General features: G+C 38.2%; 1 protein-coding gene across 5 annotated transcripts in view; it reads left to right on the forward strand.

The window, feature by feature from the left end:
* Positions 1-19,783, forward strand: part of fam76b (family with sequence similarity 76 member B) — a 36,450-nt gene extending 16,667 nt beyond the window's left edge. For 3 of the 5 annotated variants that reach the window (XM_078221785.1, XM_078221781.1, XM_078221783.1), the window contains 4 exons: positions 4,570-4,653; positions 8,235-8,370; positions 8,966-9,067; positions 16,289-19,783. In XM_078221785.1, coding sequence (XP_078077911.1) covers positions 4,570-4,653; positions 8,235-8,370; positions 8,966-9,067; positions 16,289-16,378 — 412 coding nt within the window. In that variant the 3' untranslated portion in view covers positions 16,379-19,783. The remainder of the gene's footprint in view (positions 1-4,569; positions 4,654-8,234; positions 8,371-8,965; positions 9,068-16,288) is intronic. The other 2 variants (XM_078221782.1, XM_078221784.1) reach the window with 1 other exon arrangement.
* The last annotated feature ends 289 nt before the right edge of the window (positions 19,784-20,072 follow it).

Here is a 20,072-nt window from a genome sequence, read left to right on the forward strand (position 1 = left end):
TTGTCAATTTTTGTGTATTGCCAAGATTCTGCCAAGCTCTGTAAATTATTCAGTCATCAAAACTGTTTGAATTGTAGTCTTCTAACTCCCCTGAGATCCGTTCTCTTGTTGTCATTCGTGTGGTGTATTTCATTTGAATGTAATTGAACAAAAATTGAATGATGTCCCTCAGTTCATTAGACTTGATTTGCTACTTGTGATGCAAGCAAAGATGGGGTTTTTGAAGCGGTGGTCATTTTGATTCCTTGTGTGAAACCTCTCTGATTTCCATGTATAGGTTGCCAATAGTTCTTAATTCTGTAAAGTTTTTGTTTATCATTTTGTAAGTGTTTGTTTTAGATTTTCTTCATTGATTCCTTTAAAATAGTCACTTGCATTTCACATACCTGAACAGGGATGGCTTATTCAGGCTTCCTCCAGTATAAGGCTAATTTTTGACATTCTTAATGACTGCCTCAGCTTTGAGCATTTGTGGCAACAAGTTACATGTGTTTGTTTTTACAGCTATTGATGTGGAGCTGTATAAGCTCAAAGGGTAAGTAGCAAAATTGACTCCATCAAATGAAACAGCAGCACCAAAAACATTTGGTTTATAACAGGAAGAATTAAAAGTACATAAGACTTACTATTATGTACAGAATTGCTCTATGATCTCTACAGACTATAAAGGAAGAAATCTGTACATTTGTTGATATCTGAGTTGGTCCTTGTTTCGATGTTTTATGCTTTAGAGCTTCTGGTTAGAGACGGCTTGGGCGCAGCCATGACATTAAGATCGAGAAGAGTAGGTTCCGGTCAGCATAGTGCCCATAGACTGGAATTTCTTCATATTCCCAAAGCATGAAGCACAATAACAAGGGCAACAGAAATACTTATATAGGGTAGGTATTCAAACTGGAATCCCATTTGGAGGAGAGTGGGGGTGATATTGGTGGAGAGGCAGATTTATTTGGCAGATATCAGTTTTTCAGCATTTGTAAATGCTAGCACATTATTTCTGTTCCTGCATCATAAGGAAACATGCTTTCCGCAATGACAGTACTGCTTTTCCTTTGAATATCTAATTGTCTATTTTCAAGTGGTCTATTACACTTGTTCTTGAATACTTTGTTGCAGAATTAAGGTGATAATCTTGGGTGGCACAGTGGTTAGCACTGCTGCCTCACAGCGCCAGGGACCAGGGTTCGATTCCCAGCTTGGGTTACTGTCTGTGGAGTTTGCACGTTTTCCGTGTCTGTGTGGGTTTCCTCCCACAGTCTAAAAGATGTGCTGATTAGGTGCATTGACCCAAACAGGCACTGGAGTGTGACGACCAGAGGAATTTCACAGTAACTTCATTGCAGTGTTAATGTAAGCCTTCCTTGTGACTAATAAATAAACTTTTAAGATATTAGCAATTTCTTCAATTTTTATCAATAACTGTGAAAGACTGGGGGGAGAAATCAATTAGTGTGTTTGTTGTGTGGAATGCTGAAGTAATTTTCAGTGTTGGGAATTTCTAATTAATCTATAATCCAACTCGTACCAGAATTTAACAAATCTGATTCTTCCAAGCCATCACACCTAACCATTTCAAGCTATGACTTTCTAAAACTTCTCACCTAACTCTGCAAACATTGCACCCCATCATCAACTTGCCATGACTGTTAGATCCAGATCTTGAAATCCCCTCCCACCATTTGCCGTGCCATTGTTTGCACCTTGTCCCACTAATCTTTTTTCCTGATCACCTAACTGCAGTTTCCCAGCTTTTCATTACTCTCCATCAGACATCCCAACGTTGTCTTTTTCCACCTGCGTACACCAGCAATCACTTTCCCATCCAATATCAAAAATATCTGCATCAATATTTTGCTCATAGAATCCCTACAGTGCAGAGAGGCCAATGGGCCCACCGAGTCTGCACTGACTCTCTGAAGGAGCACCTTATCCAGGTCAAAGCACCTGGAGGAAACCCACACAGTCACTGGGAGAATGTGCAAGCTCCACACATACAGTCACCCAAGATGGGAAACGAACATGGGTCCCTGGTGTTGTGAGGCAGCAGTGCTAACCACTCTGCTACCGTGCTGCCCCTTTTGCACACTCTTAGCAAATGTTTTGCATTACCAAGCCATCCAATGCAACTTCATTGATGATAGCATTTAAAATTGTATGCCCCCAGACTCCCCTTGTTTGCAAACTGTCTTTCCTTAAAGTAGCCTTGTGAAAACTTAATGATGCAGTTCTTGCAGTTTTGTGATTCAATTTAACAACTGTTTTACGGTTTGTTCAATTTTTCACAATTGAACCAGAACAATGGAAAATCAGGCTTGTTCCAAAGTGGCCAAATGAATTTCTGTGCTTGAAATGAAATTTCAGAAATGAATTTCTGTCTAAATGAAGTCTTCTTAGTGCCACAAATGCAATGTTTTGAAATATGCTCGTACTTTGATAGCTCTGTTGTTAGTTGCACACCATCCTGAAATGTTTACAGTACATGTTTATGATATTTTAGTTCCCATTTGTCACCATTCTCTATTATATTAATGGTTTCAGTATAGCATTTCATTATTGTTCAAATTCTATTTGTATTTCTATTGTTTTTCTGTTTCCTTTTAACAACTATTACTTTATTGCCAACATTTTAAAATATAGCAACACAATAATACGTTATCTATTACGATGCATAATCTATATCAAACACAATATAGAAATCAGAAAATCAAAGAGCTATCCAGCCTAATCCCACCTAGCTTTGCAGGTCACAGCTCTTCAAGTAGACATAAGTACTTTTTAAATATGGTGAGTTTTATGCCTCTCTGCCTTTCAGGCAGTGTTCTGGGTTCCTATCAGTTGTCTGCGTGAAAGGCTTCCTCGTGACCCCTCTGATCCCGCTACCAATTACTTTAAACCTATGCCTTTGCTAAGGTAAATAAGTCAATCCCGTTTGACCCCCTTAAATTTCATACGTACATTTCAATTAAGTCACATGTCAGCCTCCTCTTGTTCCAAAGAAAATAAACTCAGCCTATCCAAATTTTCTAGCACGATAGGTACAGATGTCACCATAATCATAGGTCTGAGCAGAAATTTGTTTAAATAGCAGTGCCAGGCAGACTTGCATTAATTCCTCACTGGCAGGTAGCACCATGTTCGATTACCAGCTTGTCCAGCTTTTAAATGTTCTCCATTAATATTATCAAAGAACATTGCATAAATAGCAGGTTACTGACTTCCAGTTCCCAAGGAATCTGTATTGCTTGTGTGTTGTCACTTCACAAGCAAATTTTTCCCAATATATTTATTCTGTTACATAGAATATCCTCTTATTCACTGTGAATAGATCCATTAGTGTAGGATCATGTAGTCTGATGTTGGTTACAAAATAGTAATGTACTGTGGAAGTGAAAACTTCCATTCTGACTGGTACTGTAGCTTACAACTACTAAACACTGAGTTATGAACTGGAATGTAATAAATACAGTGGAACCCCGATTTAGCACGAATTCAGATATAACGCGATGAATCATTGGACCCTTTTTTCCGCAAAGAAATTGGCAAATTTAGCGCAACCCCGCTTTTTTCGTGATAACATTTTATGGACCCCAACCATCGCGTTATAACGGGGCCGCACTGTACATAGATATATATTTTACTTTTAATACAAGTTGAAGTAAAATTATTTTGTTTGGGAAAAGTGTTGCAGTGGACACTAACAGATCGTTTCCCACTTGTATACAATGTAATCAGACTAGAAGTGATATTAGGATTTATCACTGATATGATTCTTCTATTAATTCATTTAATAACTTAAGCATTTTTAGTGCCAAAATGAAAGGACATAATGACTTTGCCGGTCTTAAAATAAAGGTGCATAGCATCCATAGTTAGTTAAATAAGGTATAAATAGTTTAAGTATAGTTTGACAGTGGCTGTAAATGAGTTCATGCTCTTGAGTTGTTGCTTGGTACAGATGATATAACTTTTTGGTTGTGATGATGTTGGCAACACCTATAACATGTTGATCCTCCTCAGGCAACTAAAGTCTCCTATTCACTTTAATCTTATTTACATCCCTGAGGCATCATGGGGAGACTTGCTTACAATGTGCAAGGAAATTCTCCTTTTCCCCTCTGCACAGCATGAACACACAGATCTTATAAGCTCTATTGGATAACAGGTGTATAAATTAACTTTTTCTTTCCAGAACACAGTGAGACAGTGACCTAGGATTTGAATCCCTGTTTACAATGATTCACAATTTGCTTTAAATGGGCATCAAGAGGTGATATTTTTGCGCTCAATTAGAATCTGAGTTAATAATTTCATGTTTAACAAATACAGATTTATAGTTGTACTGTGAATGGGATTTCTGAATCGGTAATTAATTAAGATTCCTTGCTTATTTCCTCTTGCCCCTATTTTTTTCAGTGTATTTTAATGAAATTTTGTTGGTTTATATTTAATTCAGTTTGTAGTTGGTTGAATTGATGCTTCTTGATTGCTTTTATTGACTTCACTTTTTTCTTGTTTAGGGCCGACCATATAAAAGTTGTCTATAAATTTAACATATGCTATTGTTTACAGCCATAAATCGTCGTCGTCCAGTATTCAAAATGAAGCTCCAAAGAAAAAGCCAAAACTTGAAACAAAGCCCTCCAATGGAGACAGGTAAACTCATTGGGAACTAAAATTGTTATCTTGTTTGAATACAAAAACTGCTTTATTCAGTTAATTACCAAGCATTGTTTGAAATTTAACTGGGGAGCTTGAGTCTGATTGGTCAAGGCATTGCCCTGAAGAATGAACCAGCAAATGGTTGTCACCCTGTTTAATTGAAACAGGCACAATGTGTGTGCATTTTCTTCCTGCCTACAAAGAGAGGGTCCTGCGTATCAATATATGTGGCTTCCAGCACACATGGGCCACACTGCAAGCCTGACTATCTTAAATTGTTGTCAGTGTAATTCTTAGCATACTTGGGGTTATTTAGCAAATATGTCCAATTGCAGAATCATATTCAATGTTGGACACTTTTGAGTTTTGCAAGCACGGGTTTCATTGATATGGTCTGCACCTTGTCCACTGCAGAAGGGACATGTTATTTATGATCTGCCAGTCTTTGGGATGTGCAACATACATATCTAGCATCATATTGGCACTGAAATTCATATACCACATTATTCATTTGCGTGATGGGCAGAATGCATTTTTGACTTGATGCAGCATCCTATTAGTAGTGAGTACCACTTGAGTTGCTACTGCATAATAGCAGCGTGAAACAGCTTTGCCTGCTGCTCAAAGTTTTGAGATACTTTCCCCGTCCGGGGTAATCTGAGGTAGACACAGAAGTGATGGCCTTAGGCCTTTTGGTGAGTTTGCAGGTATACTGTGTGAAATGAATTTATCAGGATAGCCATAATACTACAGGATGCCTTTGATGTGCCCTATTTGAACATCAAGCTAGCATGGTGAGTAAACGGCTCGAGCCCTATTTACCAGGCTGCTGAAAAGGCTAATCCTATAGCACATGAAACTGTAAGAATCTCCATGCATATATTGAGTAGTAACGGTAGGCTTGTTGTAAACCATGGTGGAGAAACCCCCTGGAAAATTTCTCAACTAGTTTGTCAAGGAAAGTGAGTTCATTTGACACTTCCATTTCAACGGTGAATTTGAGTACAGGATGGAGCCCGTTAAAACTTGTGACGAAACTGTGGCAAGCTGTTGCGAATTTTAAATGTATCGAATGTACCATCCACGTATCAGAAATATACATTGGCGAGGAGATTAGGTATCATTTCATCAAAGACATGTTTCTTATCAAATCTAACAGATATTTTCGAGAACCAGGTCTAGAAAGGATTCCATGGCAACAGCATCCATTTGGGCATACATGATAAAACTAAACTTAACTGCGTGAGTTGCTGAGTTCATAAGCTCAATGAATATTGATTCATACAATGGTGGCAGGTATGCATTGCCATATGTGCTGCAGCACAAATATCCATGGATTCCTTAAGTGGAACATTGGTGAAAAGGCTAGCAATGTCAAATGAGCTCATGGACACGGCATTGCTATCAATATGTAAGTCCTGTATGGCCTATGTAAATGTGAAGGAAGCCTTCACGTTATATGTGGAAAACTTGTTCATCACTGGTTTCAACAGTTCATCCTGTGCCACATATATTAATACAAAGGGTCCTGTTCTTTGCAGCCAGATAAAACATCTACACACATTCTGCCTTTTTCAGCTAAGCAAAGTAAGTGATAGATGTTTGCTGGTTAATTCTTCAGGGCAATGCCTTGACTCTTCAGGGTCAAACTGCCAGGTTTAAATTTCAAAAAAATGCTTGGCAGGTAACTGTCAGTCACCAACTGGAGCATTCTCCGTAGCAACATCTCGACCAGTCCACTTGTTAACCAATCAATGCTCTCTATACAGTATAAATTTGTTGTCTCCCTTGGATTTGTATTTTTTCAAAATGCAAAGCTTTTGATAAAAATGTCTTTTTTCCTTCTGCAGTAATTACATATGCATTGTGTTTCACTCATTACCACAGCATTGCTCAAAGAAAAAACTAGTCAATCATTTAAATTAAGATGCGCTAATAACATTTATGTTAAAGGATTGTCATTGTTATTGAATTAACCAGTTTGTTACAATAGTGCTATAGTTTACAGTATAAACTACACTGTTTACGTGTTTTAGTCGTTTATATACACTTTTTAAAAATTATATACCACTTGACAGAATCAATAGACTCAAGAAATAAAGTATATTATAAAAGATGGAATGCTATGATCATCCATTGTATGGTCTTTAGTTTTCTACTTGAATAAATCTTTACTGCACGCAGTTACTTGCTGAAAATTATTAGTCTTGGGGAAGTTTAAGTTGCATATCATTTTTGACATTTCAGTAACATTTGAGTAAACACCTTAATTGCAGGTACCCTTGCACGCAGACATGCACAATATGGATTTGCTGAGCTGCGGTATAGGAACTTTCCACGCAGCAGGAAAACAAAAAAGCATAGAGTTTCAATAATTGAGAAGTGAGCGCTCCACACAACTCTTAACTCCCCTGGCGTTCTCATTGAAACCAATTTTCTCATCTCCAAACTCAAAATCTACCATGAACCAGCGCAACTGGGCAGTGTTTTTAAACTTTTTTTTTAAATTGCTTTAAAAAATATTTATAGTGGTAACTTGGTAAGAAGTGATCATTAATTAAGCTAAAAATGGATTCATCACACAAAGTAAGCATTTTAAATCAATCCACTACCCGTGAATAGTTTTAAATTACTTGTAAAAATGCTAAACTATTTGGGGATATAGTGCTAACCCCTTTCAAATTAAGAAACAAAGCTTTTCAGAAATTTGAGGTTTTCTAGCACAATGATTCTAAAACTAGCACTAAAAGCTTGTGGAAACTCAGGTTGCACCGAATGCCAAGTGGACTTAAAATTTTGCAATCTGCTTGTGTTGATATCAGGCGCTGAAGTCACAATCCTATGGAAACATTGAGCCAAAGTACTTGCTTGAATTCTACATGTTACTTGGTGTCTGTGGTACAGAAACATATTTTTATGTGTGGCTTATTTTCTGCAGTTAAACTGGCATATTCAAATATATCTGAACTTTGCTTATTTGTCTTTTATTTTTCCACTTGTGTCACAAGATTCTCATGTCTTGGTGACACAACTTTTCCCTTTATCTCACCCTGTTGAAGTCTAAGTCCACCAAAATCACTCAATTTAGACTTCATTTAGATTTTAATTGAGATTTTTCTAGCATTTGTTTACGGAAATTAAAAGATGTTTATAAAGTGCATTTACATGAAGCATTTTAACATTTGAAATATGTCAATGAATTATTATATGGACTAAGTTTAGCCATTTTGATAACTGCAAATAGGATGACCAACTAACTCAATATTGCTAGTTGAGGGAGGAATGTTGGACAGATCACCAGGAGAGCCTTGTACTTTTGAACATTGTTATCAATTTATTAACATCCACCAGTACAGACAGATGGACCCTCTGCCTTAATGTTTTGATTGAAGGCTGTATCTCTAACACATTGGATCCTATTGCTGTATTGAACCATTGGTCTTGAAGTGCCCAGTGTGATTTCAGCCCACAGCTTCTGTACTCAGTTGCATATGCTGCAAATTAAGCCAAGCTGGCACCTTAGAATGAAATTTTGAAAATTTGTGGTTTGATTTTATATTTAACTTTTTTACTAGCAGCTCATTAACCCAGTCAATGGACTCTGGAGGGACAGACAACTTTGTTATAATCAACCAGTTAAAGGAAGAGGTGATGTCTCTGAAAAGACTTCTGCAGCAGAAAGAACAGACTATCTTGGAAAGAGATAAAAAGGTAGATTAAACAGTAATGGGTACTGCCCATTATAGCTACAAGAGATATAGACCAGAAGGCCTGTGCTCAATTCTTAGTCCATGCTGGGTTAATTGATCATTGATAGGTCAGCAGTTGGGATGCAGTGTCGGAAGTGTGCAATGCAGAGGCTGTAGTATGAATCTTGCCAGTTCAGACAATTGTGTCCCTGGCTCGTTAGTGACATGTTTAACATGTCATTAATATTTAAATCAGCCTCACACTTCATGGGTGTGAGGCTGATTTCGTTGGCAAAACAGGGTGGGCAAGATGCAAGAAACCAAGTGTGAATCCGATTTTATTCGGCATGCTGATCGACCGGCATGGCAAGCTGGTAAGGTCGTGCCCCTTGTGTGTCATCTCAGGTGACATATAATTGGGTTTATAATAATATATGATATGATCAAACAATTACCATGGCTAACTTTGAAGAATACCTACTTGAGTCAGATGCCAGTTGATTCTTTCAGGGAAGGGAGTTAATTGGGGAAAATGTTTTAAAAATATATCAATGAAAAATTTTATAGGACAGACTGGTGTTCAGTGTTTTGAAGTGCTTTTCTTTTGTTCATCAAAGCTGACTGAGTTGAAGGCAGATTTTCAATACCAGGAGTCTAATCTTAGAACAAAAATGAACAACATGGAGAGAGCTCACAAAGATGTGGTGGAACAGCTACAGGTATTTATTAAATATCAATATTTTAATTTTTTTCTCTTGCCTGCATTAACACAGTTAAAACTTTAGTATCCATTTTTGTCACTGATATTTCAGTATTTATTTGACATACTTAGACCTACCTTCTTCGATTGCCCAGTTGGTGCCTGGTGTAAAATGTCAAGTCACTGGATGTTATTCACCTGATCTTTGAGCTCCATATTAATTTCATACCTATTGTAAAGATGAGACTAGCTTGAAATGTTTTTGTTGCAACAGACATTAGAAACTGCTGAGTATTTTCAGCATTTTATCTCCACATTTCACACGTGGGACGGCACGGTAGCACAGTGGTTAGCACTGTTGCTTCACAGCTCCAGGGACCTGGGTTCGATTCCCAGCTTGGGTCACTGTCTGTGTGGAGTTTGCACATTCTCCACGTGTCTGCGTGGGTTTCCTCTGGGTGCTCCGGTTTCCTCCCACAGTCCAAAGATGTGCGGGTTAGGTTGATTGGCCATGCTAAAAATTGCCCCTTAGAGTCCTGAGATCTGTAGGGATATGGGGGTAGGGCCTGGGTGGGATTGTGGTCGGTACAGACTCGATGGGCCGAATGGCCTCCTTCTGCACTGTGGGGTTTCTATGATTCTATTATTTCAAATTTCCGGCATCTGCAGTATTTTGTATTTGTTTTACTCCAACGAATCTGTAGCCTTTTGAGACTGGATAATTGCTGCAGTGCATTTTGTGAACGGTATTCAATGCTACCATTGTACTGATGGTGGATGTGATGCCAGTCAAGAGGGCTGCTTTGTTCTTAATGATGTTGACCTTCTTGAATGTTGTTACAGCTGCACTCATCCAGGCAAGTGGAGAGTATTTCATCACACTCCTACCCTGTACCTTGTAGGTGGTGGATAGGCTTGGAGTCAGGAGCTGCATAATTCTCAGCCTCTGACCTGCTCTTGTAGCCACAAAATTTATATGGCAAGTACAGTTAAGTTTCTGGTCAGTGGTAATCCCAGGATGGGAGCTGGTGGTGTAGATTCAACAATGGTAATGCCGTTTAATATTAAGGAATAATAACTTCTCTATCGTTGGAGATGGTTATTGCTTGGAACTTGTGTGGCATGAATGTTACTTATCACTTATCATTCCAAGCCTGACTGTTGTCCAGGTCTTGTGTTCAAGTGCAGACTGCCTCAGTATCTGAGGAGTCACGCATGAGTCATGAATAAACATCAGCGAACATCCCCACTTCTCACCTTGTGATGGCAAGGAAGTCATTGAAATAACTGAAGTTGGTTGGCCTAGGACATTGCCCTGAGGAACTCCTGCAGTGATGTTCAGCTGCTGAGATGATTGGCCTCCAACAACCGCAGTCATCTTTCTTTGTGCTAGATATGACTCCAACCAGTGGATAGTTTTTTCCACTGACTTCAATTTTATTAGGGCACCTTGATTCTCACACTCCAGATGTGCCTTGACATCAAGTGCGGTCGTACTTGCCTCACATCCTGGATTTCAGCTCTTCTGTTGATTGGACTAAAGATGAAATAAGATGTAGAACCTGATCTGAGCATCAGTGAGCAAATTATTGGCAAGAATGCTGCTTGATAATGTAGCACCATTGCTGACCCACCTTGCATCATTTTGCTAAAGATTCAGAATAGACTTATGTTGGTAATTTATCAGATTGGATTTATTCTGCGTGGGCATATCTGAGCAATTTTCCACATTGTTGGGGCGATGCTGCAATTGTAGCTGTATTGAAGGAATTTGACCAGATCCATGGCTTATCCTGGAGCACGAGTCTACAGCACTCCAGTTGGGATGTTGTCAGCTCTTTCATCTTTGTTGTATCCACTGTTTCTTGATATCATGTGGAGTGATATCCTTCCTCAATGGCTGAAAGCCTGAACCTCTTTGCAGCCTTTGTCCACATCATCCCCCTTCCCTCCAGTACCTCTCTGCTGTTGTCCAGCTGGATTGGATTGCTCTCATCTGCTTTAGATCTCATCTCAACCGTGGCTCGATTCCCAGCTTGGTCACTGTCTGTGCAGAGACTGCACATTCTCCCCTGTCTGGGTGAGTTTTCTCTGGGTGTTCTGGTTCCTCCCACAGTCCGAAAGAAGTGCTGGTTGGGTGCATTGGCCATGCTAAATTCTCCCTCTGTACCCAAGCAGGTGCTGGAGTGTGGCGACTCGGGGATTTTCACAGTAACTTCATTGCAGTGTTAATGTAAGCCTAATTGTGACACTAATAAATACACTTAAGCTCATTCTTATCTATTTAATTGTCACCACAGTATTAATTGTGTAAACTCCTCTTTGTATTCCACAATGGTATCTCTTGTGTCTCCAAGGTTCTATTCTTGGTCCTCTCTTTGTTCCTCCGTTATCCTGATGCCAGTTTACATCCCACCCCATGCGGACATGAAGATCGTGCTGGATGAAATATTCACCACACAAATAGCCTTGAGACAAAACATTCCGAGGCCTTGTTCATTGTGGCCGGGGACTTCAATCAGGCCAACCTCAAGAGCGTACTACCAAGTTACCACCAACATGTCTCCTGCTCCACCAGAGGCCCAAACGTCCTAGACCACTGCTACACAAATATCAAACATGCCTACCACTCTATTGCCTGCCCACACTTTGGCAAATCCGACCACAAGACTGTGCAGACTCCACACAGACAGTGACCCAAGCTGGGAATTGAATCCAGGTCCTTGGTGCTGTGAGATAGCAGTGCTAACCACAGTGTCGCCGTCACCCCACAAGAGAGGCAGAGGGGGAGAGTATTCCAGAGCAACAGGACAAGACAACCTAAGGTGTCACTACTAAAGGTGGAACAATTAAAATCGTGGCTGCTCAAGAAAGCCAGAATTAGAGGAGCACATGGGGCAAGGACATGGAGGGATTTGAAAAAAATGAGCATTTTAAAATTAAGACATTGCGTGAAAAGGAGCCAGTGTAGGTCAGCAAGCACGGGATGGGGAACAGGACTTGCTGCACGTTAAGACACTGGCAGCAGAGTTTTGGATCACCTCAAGCACACAGATGTTTGAATGTAGAAGGCCAGCAAAGAGTGCTTTGGAGTAGTCAAGTCTATCAGCAACAAAAGGCACAGATGAGGGCTTCAGTAGCACACGAGTGGGCTAAAATTGGAAGTTTTAATGATGGCACAAATACAAGCACAGAAGCTCAGCTTGGGGTCAAGTGTGACAAAAGGGTTGTGAACAGACTACTTTAATCTTGGATTGTTTCCGGGAGAAGGATGGAGAGTAGCTAGGGAACAAAGCTTGTAATGGGGACAGAAATGAATGGTTTCAGTCTTCTCAACATTTAATCGGAGAAAGTTCCTGCTCATCCAATATTAGATGCCAGATAAACACAGTCTAATAATATAAGAAGAGTTGAGGGAGGTGGTGATGAGGCAGAGCAGGGTGCCATCACCGCAAAAGGGAAAACCAACAATGTATTTTCAGATGTCATTGCTGAGGGGTTAGACCAAGGCTGTAGTGGATGGTCATAGTGAAAACCAAATTGGGCCAGTTATCTAGTTATTACTGAATAAATGCAGCTTGATGTTGTTAATGACTCCTTACAGCAGTTTGTTGATTCAGTAGGCTGATATGCTGGTAATTGGTTCATTGAGCAGTTTTCTGCTCGAGATGCATCTGGACAACTTTCCACCTTGTCAAGTAGATGTCTGTGTTGTAGCTATACTGAAGCAGCTTGATCAAGGATGTGACACCACGGGCACAGTGATGTTGGGGACTATCTTTTGCTGTATCCAGCTGTTTCTTGGTGTCATGTGAAGTAAATTGCTAAAGATTAGCATCTGTGATGGTGGAGATCTTGGAATGAGGCAGCACGATCGCCCACTTAACACTTTTTTGGCTTGAGATTGTTGCAGCCGATTCATCCTTGTAATTTACATTTGCGCACTGGACCCTCATCATTTGGCATCAAATGTTCATGGAGCCGCATTCTCTTGTTGCTTGATTGTCTACCACCATTTCGATTGGCTTGAATTGATCTATTCTTTGTGATTGCCTAATCTTGTCTGTAGGATTCCATTGCTGTTTAACATGCTATAGTTTCACTGGATTGACATGTCATTTTCAGCTATACGTGGTACTACTACTGGCCTACTCTTATTGCTCTCATGACACTGCCTTTGACACATGTTTGTGAGGAGTTTATATCAGATAAACAGATTTATTAAATACAGTTATATAAATGCCCTCATTTGCCTGAAATGAAAATTCAATGTCCAGTTTGTTTACTTTTTCAAATACTCTGAAGTGCTCAGGTCCTCACAGCATGAAGGACATGTCTTTAAACTGTTGGTGCACATATCGCATATTGGAAAACCTGAAAATGTGCATGTTTAGAATTTACAGATATGATGGTTCTTTGTAATTATATTTGAAGTATGCTGAGTTTGAGACAAATTGTAAGTAAAATAAAAACTAATGGAAATATTGAAATGCATGGAAAGTTGTTCAATGGGTAATTTGTTTCTAAACCTTGGTTTGAAAACCTATTTTGGACATTAGAAATTTATAACTAAAGCAGTTATTTTAGAAACTGTTTTTTGATTACCTTGTAAAATACAGCAGGATGTTATACAACTAATATTGCATTGAATTTACAGCAAAAAAATGGCTTATTTGACCAGTGTTTATACTCCACACAAGTTTCTCACTTTACTTAATCTAGTCTCAGCCTTTTAATATACAGCCAGTTCGTGGGCTAATGACATAACTGGTTCCAAGATACCACATTGAGTAAGTCAGAACCATTTTCCTCATGGGAGCAATGATTAAAAAATGGGAGATTGATTCTATCAGCAGGGCAAGTTTCTAAAATAACTGCTTTAGTTATAAATTTCCTCAAAATAAAGGGGGGTCGGTTTAAGACAGAGTTGAGGAGGAACCTCTTCTCCCAGAGGGTGGTGAATCTCTGGAATTCTCTGCCCACTGAGGTGGTGGAGGCTACCTTGCTGAATATGTTTAAAGCGCGGATGGATGGATTCCTGATCGGTAAGGGAATTAAGGGTTATGGGGATCAGGCGGGTAAGTGGTACTGATCCATGTCAGATCAGCCATGATCTTATTGAATGGCGGGGCAGGCTCGAGGGGCTAGATGGCCTACTCCTGCTCCTATTTCTTATGTTCTTATGTTAATGTCCAAAATAGGTTTTCAAACCAAGGTTTAGAAACAAATTACCCATTGAACAACTTTCCATGCATTTCAATATTTCCATTAGTTTTTATTTTACTTACAATTTGTCTCAAACTCAGCATACTTCAAATATAATTACAAAGAACCATCATATCTGTAAATTCTAAACATGCACATTTTCAGGTTTTCCAATATGCGATATGTGCACCAACAGTTTAAAGACATGTCCTTCATGCTGTGAGGATCTGAGCACTTCAGAGTATTTGAAAAAGTAAACAAACTGGACACTGAATTTTCATTTCGGGCAAATGAGGGCATTTATATAACTATTTAATAAATCCGTTTATCTGATATAAACTCCTCACAAATATGTGTCAAAGGCATTTTTACCAACAAATTGCGACTTTAACCCCTGCAGGTTTTAGGCTTTCATCCTGATGCATTCAGACCTCTGTCGGTGGCCCACAACAAACATTCTCTGTAGCTGGCTGAGCAAAAGGCTTCAAACCGCAGGCCCAAAAGATTCCATTGTAATCAATAGGAGATCAGTCGTTGATGCAAAGCAGGATTTTTACCAGTAAATTGTGGCCTCACTTCCCAGTTTTTAAAAAAACAGTTTTCTGATTTCTGGCTCTAGTTTGCCCAGACAGCATGATGCCAGTAACCTTCCAGTCTGCAATTATGGCCTGATGAGTGAAGGGTACAAGGGTCCAGTGTTTTGGCGAAAAGTTTCACAACTTCCCTGAACTTATTCAAAACATATCAGATTTATAAATCTGTACACTAAGCAATTTATTACGAATATGTATTCTGATGGCATCAGTAAGCACCAACATGCATGGGTGACATCATCGGTAGCGCAGGCATTGCACGGATGGTTATTGTTGCCATGAGGGACCTGTTCATCGTTGCCACCAGTCTATGTGCATGCTGTACCTTTTTTGTTTTGTATTAAGCATTTAAAATTGTCAAGTTGCCACAAAACCATATTTAGAAAAATATAGATGGACTGGCATGATGTTCGAAGTGCTGTTCATCATAAACAGTCCAGACTGTCTCTCCTTAATAATGGTTTGTATTTTAAAGTGAGAATTAAAGTTGGAATTCTTTATATAGGTTGCTGTGGGGTTAGGGTATTCCTCAAGGTAGGTGTACATAAGCAATGAAAATACATGGGAAAACTTTGAAAATCCTGTGATTACCAAACAAGTGGGAAACTACTTTTTTCACAGGAACGTTTTAAAAAATATTGCCACTAATTTTATTAACTGCATGATCACTTAGCGGCTGCAAACATATTTCTCATGTGTTAGTTAAATTATCTTACACGTTGGATACCTGAAAGACTGCAGAGGCCCATATGTATAGTGGCAAGAAAAATAACATCTGAATAGTTTCCATGGGAGATAAAAATGTTACCTTTTTTATAATCAGTACTTGAACTGTGATCGCTATTCCTAGTTTTTCCCCTTTTTAAAATATTAGTGTTAATTACTTAAATGTGTTACTTCATGTGTTATTCTTTATCAACATTACAGCTCCAATCGCCTCGGGGTCGGAGAGGAATTTCCCAGATTTTTCTTTTTCCCCATATTGGCCCTGGGGTTTTCACTCTGGGTTTTCGCCTCTCCCTGGAGATCACATGGTCTGGAATGGGGGTGTGGGGGTGAGTTAATGGGTTGTGATGAGCGAGGCATCGTGGCTGTGAGGGACAGCTCGGTGGATGGGATGTTGGTATGTGGATAGGCTGGAGAGTTGGGCGGGGATCCTGGATTCGGGGTTCGGTCCTGGACCGGGGAGCGGCGCGGGCTTGGAGGGCCGAAGGGCCTGTTCCTGTGCTGTATTGTTCTTTGTTCTTTGTTCAATGTAACTTGAGTATCAAGCGGACGGTAACCTTTTTATTCTACTTGCGCTGTCATAATATGAAGTAATTCTGAGATATGAAATTGCTGTTAATTTTTGTCAAACTTTTTTTATGGGATACACTTACAATTTAGTCGTACAATATTTGTGTTTTAAACTTGTTTATTGTATAATTTCAATTTTTCCATAGGCCAAAAATCGAGAATTGCTGAAACAAGTTGCATCATTGTCCAAGGGTAAAAAGATGGAGAAGACTGGAAATGTCCTGCTGTCACCTTGAGGAGTTACTTGACAGGTGCATCATGAAAATGAAAGCAAATACTGCCGTGGTTATGGAAAGTTACTGTGAAGTCTTTCAAAATGTTTGCACCCTGATTGTTTTCAAAGTGGCTAGATTTTATCTTTTTTGTATTATTTTAACTAGCAATAAGAAACAGTACTTGCTGTTCACAAAAGACAAACCGTCTATCATGAGATTGAATCCCTTTTATTTTCAGCTTGACTTTAGAAGTTTAAGAAGGGACAGTGAATAGAAAGTAATAATGGAGCTTCAGTCTATTGTTACTCTCTGCAGAAAGTTGCTCGGAGTTACCTTGCAATAAAATTTGAAAGTCACTTTTGACATGGCAGTTGTTAGTTTTACAGAGACTTTTTTAACAGAAAACCTGAGGTCTGGCAAAATATTCCTGCTAATCGAGAGTTTATCTATTGCTGTATTAACTGAGCTTCAGTGGGAACCAGGGAAAGGGTTTGTTTATAATTGGAGGATTGAATGTAAAATATAAATTACATTTGAGTGCTGTGAATGCCTTTATCCAGTTGAGCTGTAGAAAAATATAAAATGACTACATGTTTTATGCAAATCAATCAATAGAAATGTGTGAAACTTGTATTCTGAAAACAAAATTGGCCCAAGCTGTCTTTTTGGAATTTTTTCAAATGCTGTAGCATTTTGAACAATTGACGTTCCTAATAAATTGACTAACATTAGAATTGTTTGAGTGGAAAACACCCTGTTCAGCAAAGCTTCATGTTGCTTTCAACTTAATTGATGAATGCGTGTTTCTATATAGGTGCATGAATATTGTTAAATTGATTGAAGGACAATATGTAATTGCAAGCTAATGTTAGAAAAAAGCAACATTAGTCTCAAGATGACAAGTGAGCCCTCCCCATAGGGTCTACACAAGTTATTTAGTTTTCCTTTCATTTGAAAGAACTCACAATTCTAACTTTCAGACTGCATCCAAAAAATATGCTGCATCACTTTATTCTTTCCTATTTTTTATGTGCACCAAAATACAATGAATGAATCTTAAGTAAATATTCTGTTGTAAGATGTTTATATTTTCAATTTTTGTGTTCAATTTTTCTTTCTGTTGATTGAAGCTTAGAAAATGGATGGGACTCTTGACGTATATGGTAGAGTTGGAGTTGTGCCTTAGAGAAGTTAGCCTTATCTCATTTTACATCTCATGTTGAAGAAAAAAGTGTTCAAATTTAGAGTAATGCAGAGACAAATTGTTGAAATGAACTGTGATCCAGTTTACATGATTATTTAGATGTGTCCCCCCCCCCCAAAAAAAACTTGTTGGCACAATTCTATAGAACATAGAACAGTACAGCACCGAAAAGGCCCTTCGGCCCACGATGTTGTGCCGAGCTTTATCTGAAACCAAGATCAAGCTATCCCACTCCCTATCACCCTGGTGTGCTCCATGTGCCTATCCAATAACCGCTTAAATGTTCCTATCACTGCAGGCAGTCTATTCCACGCCCCAACCACACTCTCCGAGTAAAGAACCTGAATTATAGTAATGACGCTATAACATACAGTTCACAAATCCGTTTCATAAAACTATTATTAGTATAGGGCAAGCTATGCCTTTTAAACCATTCTTCGTTTAGCTAAACTGTAAAGAGCAAAATGCAAGTTGTGTATTCAAAATACATTTGTACAATTTTTAAGCCTTTTGATAAAAGTAGATTGTCATATAAAGGTGCTATTAAATTACAGGAAATGTTCAACATATTTAATTATTGGACTTGTGGCATGTTTTAATTACATTCCTTTGGGAAAATTCGATTTTCTAATTTGTACCATACATTTTTGTTGTGTTGGCCCCGAGTAAAAGCTTTTCATATTCAAAGTTTAAAAAACAAATTGGAAAAAACAAAATGTTCAGTTAGATGTATGACATTGTACGTCTAACAGCTTGGCAGTAAATAGACTGGCATCAAGAATTATTTTAAGCTCTGGGTACAGAAATCATTTATTTCATGTACAACCTTTTTCAACATTTTCAATTAACTTGTAATTTTTTAAAAAACCTACCTGAGCCTTGTATTCTGGGAATTCCAATGCGGGCCATCTTTTGTTGACAACTATTCTCTACCAGCATGAAGTTAAATAGGCCATATAAAGCTATGCATTAAAAACTATAAGTGTCATTTTTTTGATAACTACAAAACAACAAAAGTAATACTTTATCTCAGGCTGATGCAATTAATACTTGATGATGTCACCGTGTAATTGTATACACAGGCTTTTGAAATTTCTTAACTTCATAAGGGGCATTATAAAATTATTGCAGAATAATAAAAAATGCAAGAGTACGTTTTTGTTTGAAGTCTCTTGGTTTCATAGCAATGTGAAAATATTTGAAAGCATGTTGTTACTCCAATACAAGCATGGTTAACCCTAGGGCCTATGAATTGCATCCTCTAGAGTGATGCATACTTGAGTAAACTAATTTTCTAACTAGTGGGTGAAAACAGTGTTTTATGTGTAAACAGGAATATATCACAAAAGCAGATGTGATATAACCATGTGTAAATTGCCATTGACCTCTGCCAGTAACAGTGCCTTGTCATTCTGCAACTTTTTAAATTTGGCATACATTCTGTAGTTATGGTAATACACTTACCATTTGTATATAATGTTTTGCTAATGCACCGGTTTGCTTATTTATAAATGCTGTAATTTTCTTTGCTATAGAGTGGTTCCAAGGTTTTAAACTGCATTTTAATCATGTAATTCCATGTTTTTTTCATCAAGACTAATTCTAGTTACATTATGTGTATAGAGGATTGTTACTCTTCCTGACTATAAACCTTTATCAGATGTGTATACAATGTAATTTGTAAATCAGGGTGCCTAGAATTCAAAGACTTCACAGTATTTAAACCAGGATGGTGGATTTTAATCATGTACTGAATTTTAAGATTTTAATATGTTTATATTTGTTTTTACCTCCATTTATTACTTGAAAATTCTAAGTTGTAAAATAGTCTGGGATGTTTCCTTGCAACAATAGACATAGACCTATGCTTTTTATTTTATTTTGGAAAGAAGTCTCCTGTATAGTGGTGAAACTGCAAGGTAAAATTGTACTGTACTTCATTTTTATGTAACCATAAACATAAGTTCATTAAACTTGTGTTCTTTCTAATAGGATTTAAGTCAAAGCTGCCAGTTGTATATTTTAAAATCTCTCAACTCATCTTGTATTTCCTCTGTTCATTCCTTGAGGAACTGTATACATAAATGCTTGGAATGTGTTCCTTAGAATTTGTAACTATACACAGGAACAAACTGAATTCTATAATCAGACATTGGTCAACAACTGAAATTTTATACTTGTTTTCTAAATCTTGACAGTTTGAAATAAATCTTGTTAAAATATTCTGCTTTAATGTCAAATGCTGTTTTAAGACTTTATTTAATGTTCTTTCCTATTTGGGGTGGCAGATAGTAAGTAGCCTGTCACTTTTTAACACAAATCTAATAATTGAGATAAATTTGATAAATTGTCATTGTGGCCTCGAGTTCCTGATGAGTTAATGAGTTTATCCAATGAGAAGCTGGATCTTGCAGACTAGTAATGTCCCATGTCTGAACCCTAGGCTGTACTGCACTAGCTGATCTTAGCATGAACACGAGTGACTGCAACATCCTGGATTTGGGAGGGGAA

The sequence above is a fragment of the Mustelus asterias genome, chromosome 10 (assembly GCF_964213995.1).
Source record: "Mustelus asterias chromosome 10, sMusAst1.hap1.1, whole genome shotgun sequence".
Classification (NCBI taxonomy): Eukaryota; Metazoa; Chordata; class Chondrichthyes; order Carcharhiniformes; family Triakidae; genus Mustelus; species Mustelus asterias.